Genomic DNA, 13,891 nt, shown 5'->3' with positions numbered 1-13,891 from the left:
TTTCAGGTGGCAAATATCCAAGCCTTTCTTATTATTACTGCAGTAACACAGCAATAGCAATTTCATGTTAATTCAGAGTCCAGTTCCTGCATCAAACTTGTTGCATCCAGCATTGCATCACAAATCCATAGTAATTTATACCTTATTCAACAAAACCCTCCATGGTCCAGTTAATTCTGCACAGAATTGGTAAAATGCAAATATGAACCGCAGATTGCTAGCCAATGTCTACTAGAGTCTATGCAAGTTGATATTTGGTCTTCCAATTACAGACTTTGACGAGAGCTATTGTTCATCCATTTTCCCTCAAGTGTTGCTGCCAGGACCTTCAGAATTAAGCTTCTCTGCTAAATGTACCTCCTTCAGAAGAACTTACACTGCATTTTTGTGTTTCTTCCATTAAAAACCGCTCACTGAAAACTTAAGCTGGTGGTAGAAAATCATCAGTCAATCTGATGATATAGCTAATTGCATTAGCATTAGCTTGCTCAGGGGCTGAATAATTGAAAAGCAGTGGGGACTGTGACTCTTTACTATTCAGAAATCTCATCAGTGTATTCTAGGTACTGCAAAGATATTGACCACTGGCAAGCAGCCTCTTACCTGGGAGACAAATGGACTATGTGTTCATTCATTCCCTGAATTAATTTTAAACAGCACAGCACTTGTGTGATTCATAAACCAACAGAATCATTTTCAGTGCAGCTGTAGAGATGACATCACCGTATAGCCTTCCATGCTAAGTCACAATAGATTTAAAGTATGGGAGGTATAAAATTACAAAAATGGGCATAAATAACATGTACTCTTTATGCTTAGCATGTGTGTTTCATATCTATATTTAATCACAGAATTCCTTGAGTGCGATTTTTTTCAGCATTGAGGAATGAGATCACAGAACACACTCCATATAGTGTCCTTTTGGGTCACTTTGATCTCTCCTCTGAGATCATCCCCCAATTATGTAGACTTGTCCCATAACTTACATCTGAAATTACACTCTTGTCATTTTATCACCAGACGCTTTTTTTTGTCATTCACACGTTTGTCCTATCGTTGTTATCACATTTGCTTTACAAATTAGAAATCTTTTATGTTTTTGACTGAACAGAGGAAGAAAGAATTTTGGAGGCTGTATTTGAATGTCTATAATTATGATGTCATTGCCGGATGTAAGATGTATAGCATGTCATTGTAAAATTACAAAACTTGAGTAAATACTGAAAACCATGATTAAATAACTCACTTAGTGTTGTGCTACTCAGTGGTTCGCCAGGGGAGTAGCTAGAAATGCATGGATAGGGGGCTGAGGTTTTACTGGGGGGGGGGGGGGGGGGTGATGGCAAACATGTAATATATACTGTATGGGGTCCTAAAACATTTTAATTGGGCTAAAGATCCCTTCTAAAATACCCCTAACAATGCCCCTGTGTTTAACCCTTTCTGAAAATTGTGACTCGGTTTCTGAAAGCATAAAGTAGCCAAATAAAAAGTTCAAATCTAGAGTAGGAAATATTTAAAATATTTCCCCCCAGAATATCTAGATCTAATATGCATATGCTTTCTGTAAAATTAAGAAGTATCAGAAATTTTGTTATATACCCATTATGTTGTCAATCATATAATCAGTCATTATATTTCTGTAAAATGAAATGACGCAGAATCTTCCTTACAATTATTTTGCTCTGAATTACTTTAGCTTACTTCAACCTATGATATATTTTCAACTTTTATAGGATCGTAATATATATGTTATATACAGACACACACACATACAATAGATTTCACTGTGTGGTTTTCTGTAACTTCATAGAGCTCGGCGGGCGCGATAATGCTGAGTAGTCGGGGTAGACGCCTTTTTATAACGCAGCGTCAGCAAAAGCCAGGACCTATAAAACGTATCGTAGGTATCGGGGACTTACCGGGGCGGGGGCACGTGATCGGGGTGTCCTTAAGAAAAGGCACCTGGCCCCTCATGTGAGCATTAAGCCACTGCGGTAACATGCTGTGCAGTTAAATTGAGAGTACAGCCCCCGTCTCTTATCTCCGCTTTTAACGAGGAATACGCCTTTCCTGGGTGGGCACTGCGCGTCCTTCATCGCGTCGCGTACAAGAACAACTCGCAACTGAGTTGTTCAGTTAATTAAATAGATCTGCAAGAACATCTAATTTTTCCACTGGACGTGTTCTCAGCTAAGTAGGAGAATGCGGTGAACGGCACTGACAGCGATGGAAGTCCACGGATATGATTCATATAATTAAAAAGAGAGAATAAGGATTCGAAACGGATTCATAAATAGTGCAGTTAAAGCAATACAAGCAGATCACTGTATTGACCCTCCAAGTCACAAGAGCTCTGCCAACGAAATTAACTGAAGTGAATGACGATTGCGATAAGATCTCTGGAACGATTTGGTAAGTTTCACAACTATACATGTACAATTTCGGAACTATGTAGCTATTATGTTCTTTCATGATAAAAGTATAGTGAGGTATATGGATGAAACCATTAACTGTACATGGATGTTTGTTTAGTATATGAATGAATGAACTTAAGTATGTGACTTCAACGAACTTAAAATATTCGTTTCATTAGCCTAATTCTACTAATGCAATATTTCCATAACATTGTCTTTTTCATACAACCGTTTTTCTTTTTATGTTTTCTCAATCAAAATTTATATTTTTATTTCATTAACAACCATGTAGTGCGTGTTAGTAGAACCTATCGCAAAATAACCATTTAGCAAGTTAAATTGCCTAAACGGGCTACCTGAAGTATAATGAGATTTTGAAGGAATTCGACTAAAATGACGTACCAACCCAACAGTCACATTCAGAACTACAGAATTACTGCGAAAAGCTGCTTTGGCTCTGCCTACTTAACAAAATGTAATATTTCCCATGTAATTAATATTAAATAACTTCTGTACATTAATCTATATTAATTTGGCAGTGAGCAGAATATTTGTAAACATAAGCAGTAGGTGTAAATGTATACAATGGTGAGCATGCAATGCATTCCATGAATACAGTTATCAATTTCAAATAATGTAATGGACCAGATTTTTAAAATCCCGACAAAACAGCTTTACACAGACGCCCATTTGTCTCTGGCTACATGCATCTATAACTGATGTCATTCCAGCCTGTTTCATCCTTAATTAGAAGCCAGCAACTGCCAGCAATAATCTATTTGTAATATTTATTTATGTATCGCCATGATGGTGCAATTGTAAATAAGTGTCGTTTTTGTCCCTAATTTCCTAGGAGAAGCTCACAGGAGCTGGAGTGCGTTTGCTTTCTGCCGCACCATCAGTCAGTTCAGCACACGTCCTCAGACACCATGCTGCTGAAGGAGTACAGAATCTGCATGCCTCTCAGTGTGGAGGAGGTAAGACATTTAGAGCTTATGATGCCTCTGCCTACCACTTTCTTATAATTGTTGTTGAAGATATGGTTATGTAGCAAAATAGGAATTACCGTGCACCCCTACACAACAACGGGGTTTATTTTTTATATTAGCAGTTTACGTGCACATATACCAGACTTGCATGTTGACTGACTGAGCATTGGCTTGACAGGCTGTTTGTATAAGGGTGTTGCAATGTGTCTATCATACTAACATAATCAGTCATGATGTATTTCTCTTATTTCCAGTGCTTTTACCCTCCCCCCCCCCAATAATCACAGTAATAACTTCTTCTTTTGAGATCAACAGTCTTTCCATTCCTGTATTGAGCCTTTAGTCCCTGTGTTCCCTCGGGCACTGTGTTATTGACAGAAAGTGGGGTCTGCTTGCATTTAAGGAGTTAAATACTTAACTAGCAATGGTTGTTAATTCAGCCTATGTAGGAAACTAGTCAATGTTTGCCGTAGGTGCAGCCTTGGAAGTTAATACTGGGAGAAAGAGATAACATAACGAAAAGATGAATAATTATTTTGTAGTAGTACTTATGAATCTGAAAAAAAAAATTATTACTTTGGCTGCATAAATTCGAGAACATACTGTAAATAATGAAGACTTAAATTGTTTTTCCTTTGGTTTATTAATACTCAGTAATGTGAGAGTGTAATCTGCAAAAAGCAGGTTAACCCTGGGATGTACGCCTTACACCTCTCTGTTGCCAGACTGTGCTTCTAAGGATCATGGCCATGCTGTATGCTTTATACATAATCAGTCAGCGTAGCCCCACCTTCTCCCCCCTGCCGTCTCACATCCCCAACAGCAAATCATTATCCGCCGCTGTATCGCAGCTATTTTTAGCCTGCTTTGACGTCAGCGTGACGTCAGGGGCCGGGCAGGAGACTGTGATGCAAGAAAGATCCCCACTCCGCATGTCCATGCACGTGTGCGTGTATGTGCGTGTTTCACTTTTTAGCATTTCTCCTGCATGTGTCCCAGATATTTAGCATATCTCCTGAGAATTTTGATGTTTGGTATGGCGATGAATCACCTTGTTTGTTTATAGCTGTATATCCATGTGTAAGACATGCTTTGCTTATATCAAGAACTTTTGAAAACTAAAGTGTGTTGCCTGTTCTTGACAGTGGGCCTACATGCATGACAGGGGTAGGCAGTCTTATCCAGAACGGGCCGTTAGGAATGTGAGTTTTTGCTGCAACGCCCTAATTAGATTTCTAATTAGAGGACTGATTGGAGCAGCTGACCTAAAGGTTACCCTAAAAACATGTCTACACACTGACCCTTTGCAGATAAGGTCGCGCAACCCTGATGTATCAAATTATAATGATGGAGACCTTCAGCATGCTCTCTACTAATTGTTGTTAGCACAGTACCTTAGACCACTGTTTCTCATCCCGGTTCTCTGGGAGCTGGGAGGGAGCAAAAATGTGAACTGTCTGGGAGTCTCTGATGACTGGGATGGGAAACACTGCCATAGACAACCTTGATCTAAGAAACTATTTGTGGTGGAGTGTATGCAGCAAACTCCTTTGAGCATGAAGCTTATGCATTCAGTAGTTCGCCAAGCCAGGCTCGCTCATTGGGTCGTTGAATGCTTGTTGACATGCACCCTATCTTTCCACACTTAGTTCTGGTATATGCACTATTTATAAAGCTCACTTAATGCTGTGGCTTTTCTCCTCAGTACAGGATAGGGCAGCTGTATACCATAAGCAAGCACAGTCACGAGGAGAGCCACACAGGGGAGGGGGTGGAGGTGGTGTGCAACAAACCGCACATGGACCCAGTTCATGGCGAAGGGCAGTTTACGGAGAAGAGGGTCCATCTATCCAGGTAAGGCAGTGTCACAAGGGAGTCACGCTTAGCGGTGCACATGCGTTTTTAATTGGCTTCCTGTGCATCTTCAGCACATTCCATATGCAGTATACAACTGTTTTATATATATATTCATCAGGGTCATTTATGTCATTAATGTAATGTCTCCTGAATTCTCTAAAGGAGAAATGGTGACGCTTTACATTAACTTCACCTTCATAATGCCTGCATAGAACCTTCATAAGCAGCACTTAATAACATAAGCAGCACTTAAGAACCTTCATAAGTACACTTAATAACAAACATCATACAATCATACAATTGTAATCTTTGTCATTATTATTGTGCCTTGGCAGTCATTCAGTAATGATTATTTCTTCATACATTCATGCAGCAAGTGTGCTTTTAAAAATTATTAGATTATTTTAACTTTATGAGTTAGGTCTCATAACGATACATATTGATCTTACTACTGACTGAGGTGAATTCTTACAATATATATATATATATATATATATATATATATATATATTGAATAATTATTGTTTCCTTATTGCACAACTCGAAGCATTTGAAAGATGTTATAATTTTATTTCTAATTTAGAATTTGCAGGAGAGGATTTTTCCCCTTCAATTCCTCGATTTTTTCCTTCTAAAAATATATTTTTTTAAGTGCCCAGTATTTGATATTCCCCATCACCAAAGAATATTCTTCTGGCAAGACCATTTTCTCATTGCATTTTTTAATCCTTACTAATTCTGTTGGATGTAATGGCACATTAGTGAAATCTGTAACTAGTAAACTCCTAAGCTTTACTGTACTGTCTTTGCTGGCAAAAATAGATTAAATTAAAGATGTACTATATATCATTAGCTGTTCTGTAAGGTGGGTGTCTCATTTTAGATGATTGCAATTGGGCGTAATATTTTCAAACTGCTTCCTGTATGGAAATGTTTAAATAAGCATTTTTTTTCTCTGGGTTAGTGTCTGGGAGTTTTGCAATTCCTTGGGTGTCTGTTTATTTTTAGTTGGCTGGTAAATTCCCCCATCTTCTGAATGGTGGAGCAGGTTTCCCGTCGATATTTCAGGTTACAATTAACAGGGTCCATAGCCTCCCAGCCACTTTGCAGTACATCCCCTTTAATGCCATTATATAATGACGCGTCCCCAATTCCCTCAAGACAGACTCGTTTTTCTGTCAAAGCAATCGATCACTCTATTCATAGCCGATCCCATTGAACGGGGCTCTATTTTTAGCGGTAGCACTGTGCAGCCTTGTCATCACGACTGAGTGATATACAGCCGAACAATATCACTTAATCAAGAAATACTTCTTTTCTTTTTGAATTGAGAGGATGGTAATTATTGGATAATTACCGAGCACTGAGTTTCATTTCTATTTTGTATGCACCACTGCGTGATTCTGAGGTATAATTTCTTTGTCTTGTTGTTCCCCAGTAAGCTTCCCAGTTGGGCCTATGCTGTAGTGCCTCGCCTTTTTTACATCACAGAAAAGGCTTGGAATTACTATCCATATACAATTACTGGTAAGCTAAACATCGATGTTAGCACACGTTCAATGCATCCATATGTTTGTTTTTTTTTTTTTTTTTAAAAAAGATTTCTATAGTAAAAACATTTCCCTCTTTTCATGCGTGCCTTTTGATGCCAGAGTACACAGTAAGTTTTATTTTTTGTTTGTTTATGTCAAATTTAAGTCTTGTAAAATGCACTCATTGATGTACATTTATATGAAAAAGCAATTCCCGCACATTTTTTGAACATACTGTAGTTATTGTAGCTCATACGGTGTATTTATAACTCACAATTGACGCACTTAGTTATCACATTTACCTCACTCTGAGATTTCTCTTAATCCTTTTGGGCTAATTAACTGCACAGCTTGAGGATATGTGATGGAATGGTTCAGTTTAGTGTGATCATTATCCCTTGTGACCAATGTCATCTCAGAGATACTGCTTAAACCACACACACAAAGATATATATTTTTTTCCATGGAATCGCATTTTATTTGTTCTGGATAATTATGTGTGTGTATGTGTGCCTGAAAGCTCATAGCAACCCATTTTATTTCTGTTTGTAGTGCTCCTTTTTGCCGAAGTTTTCGATACACATAGAGACAAAATATGAAGACAACTGCGGAACTAATGAAAATGTAAGTTAAATGGTTAACACATGTCTATAAGAATCTATGAACACATTCATAACAAATTAAAATGCATTATAAAGATGACTATAGATACTTATAGAAAACCTTTACATTACACCCATGTATGTTATGCATAATGTCCTACAGATTCATGATGCAGTATAAGGCATCCTTAATTCATATACTGACCAATATAATGCATTATGAAGGTATGTATGGTGCATTATAGACGACAGCTTCATTGGAGCTTATGTAGTAATATAATCAACACTAGTCAATAGAATATGCGGTAATGCTTTATTCATTCTTATACCGACTGTTATAATGCATTATAGATGACAGCTTTAAGTAAAGTGTTAGCGTTAAATGAGTTTGCCTGATGGTAAAAGACAGAAGACAACAATGGGTGCTGTAGCATTGCTGCCATAATCATGTTTTGTTTGTGCTTCAGATTTTTGTCTTGGAGAAAAATGCCTTTGACACAGAGGTGTGCTTCTTGGACATAGCCCATGACGACATCCCAGAAAGGCATTACAGAATCTCAGAGGTACCCCGTCTTTTTCATTTGTTTTACCACTCGTGTGTTTAACAAAAATAGCAGCACTTTGAAGAAGGTTATGTGAAGATCAGTTTATTTTAATTCTGAATCTGTCATCCTCACGACCTGTCATTGAAAATCGTTAAAAGGCACACATCAAATGGCTTAAAGTATATGAAGAACAATCTGAAGCTTTTTTTATCTCAAAGAACAGTGACATTCAAATGACTGGAATGGTGTGGTAGCTACTGGGAAGTATTACTGCTAAGAAACACATCAGTCAAGGTCCAGTAACTGTCAAGGCTCTAAACAGGGCTTTTCCTAGGAATGCGATTCGGAATATTTGACCTGGTTACAGTGACTTCTTCCCAACTCCAAACATTATATTCATACAATTTTTTTAATGCTGCACTACGAAGACAGGTTAAGCAATGTTAAAAACTCGCTTACCACGTCGTGAAGATGACCTACTAAAATAACTGCGGGAACCTCTCCATGAATGTTTTATGAAGTCATTGAAAAGGGGGATGTGTTTGACCCATTTGCAGGACCCCGGGATTTTTTCGTCGACTAAAACGGGCCGGGGTCCACTAAAGAAAGGCTGGAGGGAGAACGACAACCCCGTGATGTGCTCTTACAAACTCGTTGCAGTCAAGTTTGAGGTTTGGGGCCTTCAGACGAGGGTTGAACAGTTTGTTCATAAGGTATGACATCACTGTTCCTCACTTCCTTCTTATAAACATGCACACATTCTTAACATAGAGATTTATGTTATCAGATTTAGCTTCTGACATCCCTCTGCTGTCTCCAGTGTGTTTTTAGAAGCCCTGCGGCAAGAAGAAGAGTGAGAACTAAAAGTGTAAAGAGTTATAGATAGCCAATGCTTGGGAAGGCTTTTTGAAAATAAAATTAAATATCACATGGGTGTTGTTTTATCCTGCCTCGTGCCCATTCCCCCGCGGCCCAGTAGGATAAGCGGTTTGGAAAATGGATGGATGGATGGATGGATGTTGTTTTATCCCATTAGACACAATGACTAAAAAAATGGCAATGATGTGTAGGAGAGACAATTTTGTGTACTTATTCTTCAAAGAATCTTCATCATTTAAAGCATGATGTAGAAATATCTTAAATATGTTCGAACTGCACATATAACCTATAGGGGGAGGCAGCACTGTTGCCTCACACCTCTGGGACCCGGGTTCGAGTCTCCGCCTGGGTCACATGTGTGTGGAGTTTGCATGTTCTCCCCATGTCATTGTGGGGTTTCCTCCGGGTACTCCGGTTTCCCCCCACAGTCCAAAAACATGCTGAGGCTAATTGGAGTTGCTGAATTGCCCGTAGGTGTGCATGTGTGTGTGAATGGTGTGTGAGTGTGCCCTGCGATCGGCTGGCCCTCCATCCTGGGTTGTTCCCTGCCTCGTGCCCATTGTTTCCGGGATAGGCTCCGGACCCCCCCGCGACCCAGTAGGATAAGCGGTTTGGAAAATGGGTGGATGGGATATAACCTATATAAAACAAAAAAAAAAGAAAACACAGTGAACTCAGCATCATCACACCACAAGCAGATAGTTGTTCTTCTCTCAGTTTTTTAGCGCCACGTTATATGACTGTTCACAGCTGTCACTGATTATTTTTTTATGTTTAATAAATATTAATTTTGAAGTTATACACATTGTACATTCACTGAAACCCTTTCATCGCTTATGGTGAAACTGTTTAAATGAATTGTAAAGGTCACTTGAGTAAAAATACAAAACAAGTATGAATTGTTTTCATCTGTAACAACACTATGGTATTACACAGAATATACTGACATATTTAAATATTGTAAAATTTGAAGTTGTATACAGTACCTGAGGATATTGCTTTGGCATGTCATCGTAAATGACTTTTCAAATAATTTCACACATCAGAACATACACAACAGTATTGGGCAGTTAGCTGTGTTTCCTGATATCTGAAGGGCTGGGGGCTCTGTGTCCGTGTCCAGTTTGTTTGCTCTCCTGTTATCTCACTGGTATCCTCCTGCATTCTAAAGATGTGCAGTTAGGCTAACTGACATCTGTAAAAAAGAGCCATAGTGTGTATACCGTAAGTGCCCTGAAATTGACTGGCATCGAGGCCAAGGTGTACCCCAGCCCTTGTCCCCGCGCACACACACACACATCAGTCCAGGATAAACAGATAAAGGGTGGATGGATTATCTGGCCTTCTGGCTATACGTATCTCATTCTGTGTTGGGCTACATTGGTATATAATGTGACTAAGCAGCTACTGTAGCAGTAAATTAGAAGCTGAATGTTTAATATCTATTAGTTGACATCCATTCAACTAAACCGTTCTGCATGTGGAAGAGAAGGTTGAGATGATTAAGCCAACAACACGCAAAAAGCTAAGTCTTCAGCATGACTTTGATGACTGTGACGACTTTCTCGCAGGTAATCAGGGATATTTTGCTGGTTGGACATCGGCAAGCCTTTACATGGGTGGATGAGTGGTATGGTAAGACATTTCCCTTGTTTTCTCACTTATAACATTAACCTTTACAGAGATTTGGCTACACAAAACCAGTTGTCCAGAAATGATCTTCTTTATACATTTTGATTTCAACACAGCAGGATATTAAAACTGAGGCTTCAGATCCTGAGCGTCAAGGCGTACAAAACTTTTTTTTTTTTTAATTATACGTCGTATTTTAAATTCAGATCTTAAAGTGCACATGATTTTTGAGTCTTGGCTGATAATAAATATGACACTTGGAAAATAAATAATGAATTCCATCATTAGACTATATGAAACTGCCTATTAATTTAAATGAATTAAATGTTAAAAGTTGCTAATAGGCTAATCTTTTTAGGCATCCTTAGGTGATCATTTTTGGGGCGACACAGGTCTCCTCCGTGGCGTTGTTTTAAAGATCACGATTTTAGTAAACCAAAGCAAAGGATATGCAGATGAATACTGAATGCATTCATGCAAGAGCAGCTTCATCTTTGCCATATTTTAAATCCATTAATCTTCCAGCCCCTAATCCGGGTTACAGACTGCAGCGACTGCCATGCCTAAGTATTACTGCCTCTGAAAGTCACCTGTTGCTTTTCTACACCTGCAGTTGTAAAGGCTTTGATGTAGGGAAAAGGCTATAGTTATGTTAGGCGTTGGCATGCCTTCCTGTGTATTTTAGTAGTTTGCATCTTCTCCCTCTACCACAGAGGGCTTCAATCTTTAATCCGGAAACATGCAGTCAGGTGACTTGCCGTATGCCCCCTGGGGTAGGCCGAAGGCACTCCATGATCCTGTATCAGGGGTGGCCAATCTTATCCAGAAAGGCCTGTTGGTTATACTGGTTGTCGCCACAGTTCCCTAATTAGGTTTCAGATTTAGAGGACTGATTGGCGGAAGAGTCTCCACACCTAAAGGTTACCCCAAATACCTTCATACACACTGGCCCTTCGCAGATAAGACTGGCCATCCCTGCTCTAGATAAATGGTTGGATCATGGAAGATCACCAACCTTCATTACTAATTCTAGTGGCCACATATCTGGCGCTTGTTCTGAGAATGACAAGCCAGGCAGTACCCTGAACAGAATGTGGGTCCTCGCAGTTTGCTCATTTATACAGACAGACTTTTTAATGCCTGGTTACTCGCTTTATTAATGAACCCATTGGACAGTAACTCATCTGGCTTTTCTGCTTAACAGGTACAGTGGGTTTTTATTCCTTTTTTGTCTTTTTTCATTTTTGGTTTTGCTGCAAGCAGATGGCTGCCTCCTTGTTACACTTGCTGATTCCCCTGCCTGACTGTCCCAGTCCTGCTTTCATTAGAATGCTGCTGTATTTCCTTGTAGATGTATAATATGGTATCATTAGCTGTTTTGACTCATGTCCAAACAGGTAATAAGTGATTCCATAAATAAATGAATATGGCATTCGTCTATTTATTGGCGTTATATAAATGCACATTTCTGTTTTAGCCAGGACCTTTGTGGCAGTTGACACCAAAGGCAACTGGAGAATATTTTAAACATTCATTTCCTCATACTGTAATTTCGCTAATGAGAAAATCCATGCATGATGACTTCAGTGAAACCTCTGCCAAATCCAAAGTGTCTTCATTTAAATGGCACTACGCATTTTACTGTGAAAGTTCAGTGCTGTCACCTAGTGTTCAGTGTTGTATACAGGCATAATAATTTTTAATTATATGTGCGGGAAAATGTATACATTTATAAAAGTACATTTTTAATGTATAGCGAATACTCAAGGTTTAGTACATCAAATGCTTCTCAGTTTTCTGAGCCATACTTTAAATTTTCTTACACTTACTCAAAATATGAACCAGGCTCTTCTTCCAGGTAACGCAGGGTTTTTTGAGGAAAGTTAATAGAAGCATTTGCATGGGAAGGTTGAAAAATTAAGCGTGGAAGACGTGACAATCTTACCACGTTCCCTTTTTTATAAAGATATGTCCATGGAGGAGGTGCGAGAGTTTGAGCGGAGAATTCAGAGAGCCACCAATGAGAAGATTGGCTTGCTGACCCCCACCATCTCCACGCAAATAGTTCCACCCATGGTAGGTATGCACTGTAGCGCCTCCAGCGGCCCCTCCACTCCTGTCAATGCAGACTCTCCGGAATTCCTAAGTTTGCCCAAAGATCGGCCACGGAAGACCTCAGCACCTGACACTCTGACTCTTCCAGAACTAAAGGAAGCCGCCAATTGACTGCTTCAGAAATATATAAGCCTGCACTTTCCACTTATTCTTTTTCAAAGGACTCATTATCTTATCAAGCTTATGTCATTACCAGGGCTGTTGTTAGGCCTATTTTAAGGGGGCTTTAGTTCCCCTAAAATGTTTTTTAGCCCCTACTGTACCTGCAAATAAATGTGTATTTATTGGCTTAAGTCATGAATAGTTTGCCATCAGCCCTCCCTAGTAATGACTGAGCCCCCCTATCCATTCATCTCTATCTACTTACTTACTGCCATGGATCTGATTTGCTTTAATGTTCTGAAAACCCTGCAGCGCAACTCTGGGAGAAGATGAAAAGGACAATGAGGAATCATTTTGTTTTTATTTTCAAACGACATTTTATTTAATGTATAATGTTGGCTGTTACAAATATTTGAAGTGGACAGAATAGTATGAGGATTGGGGTCTGGGCATTCTAGAGAACCCTTGCAATATTGTAACCTGAACACTAAAGATGGACACTTCATCTCATTTAATCAAGGGAAAAATATATCTATTAAACTGGGGGATACTTTGTTCTGCTTTAAAAATCCTATTTGTATATGCGATACAGAATACAGAAAATAAATGTTATTTTAAGCTGTCTTTAGGAATTAGAAAATCTTGATATTTTCTTCATACAGGTAGGTAGCGCAATTGGAACACTGAAAATGAAAGATAAGCAAATCCCTTTGCTAATGGATTTGAATATGAAAAATGCAACATTTTGCCTTTTTTAGCTGATTCTCTTATGGTTATGTTGCCAAGATTCGTAATAGTCTAGTAAAAGTAATTATATACAGTACTTTTTTATAGATATGGTAACATTTTTATCTATTTAACATGGTATTCATATTTATGAAATTGTACTACGATATTTAGGTTGATCACATGTAGCTCTGCTGATATTCTTTCACAAACAAACACTTAAGTAGAATTACATGGAAATGTCATTAATTATATCTTAGCTAAGGTAAAGTTTACATAGTTTTCAGAGACCATTTGACTGCCTGACATATTTTTGGGAGAAAGACAAAATTAAGCTAGGTGTCTAATTAGAGTTTTCCACTTTGAAACTAATTCAAATATTTAGAAGGGTTCTTAAGCTAAGAGATTTGTATTAGGTTTATCATATGAATGATATCTCAAATGTCTGAGTTTGTGTTATTTTAATATGTAAAAATATATTGGTATCACTGCTAA

General features: G+C 38.6%; 1 protein-coding gene across 1 annotated transcript; it reads left to right on the top strand.

The window, feature by feature from the left end:
- The first annotated feature begins 1,937 nt into the window (after positions 1–1,937).
- LOC125741746 (cytoplasmic phosphatidylinositol transfer protein 1-like) lies at positions 1,938–13,891 on the top strand. Its single transcript, XM_049013043.1, has 10 exons — positions 1,938–2,415; positions 3,271–3,394; positions 5,112–5,260; positions 6,702–6,790; positions 6,916–6,923; positions 7,348–7,419; positions 7,865–7,960; positions 8,500–8,655; positions 10,393–10,456; positions 12,420–13,891. Exons 2-10 carry the CDS (start codon positions 3,347–3,349, stop codon positions 12,677–12,679), a joined length of 942 nt encoding a protein of 313 aa, XP_048869000.1. The 5' UTR covers positions 1,938–2,415; positions 3,271–3,346; the 3' UTR covers positions 12,680–13,891.

The sequence above is a fragment of the Brienomyrus brachyistius genome, chromosome 5 (assembly GCF_023856365.1).
Source record: "Brienomyrus brachyistius isolate T26 chromosome 5, BBRACH_0.4, whole genome shotgun sequence".
Taxonomy (NCBI): Eukaryota; Metazoa; Chordata; class Actinopteri; order Osteoglossiformes; family Mormyridae; genus Brienomyrus; species Brienomyrus brachyistius.
The sequence above is the reverse complement of the archived record's forward strand: the minus strand, read 5'-3'. Positions and strand labels throughout refer to the sequence as shown.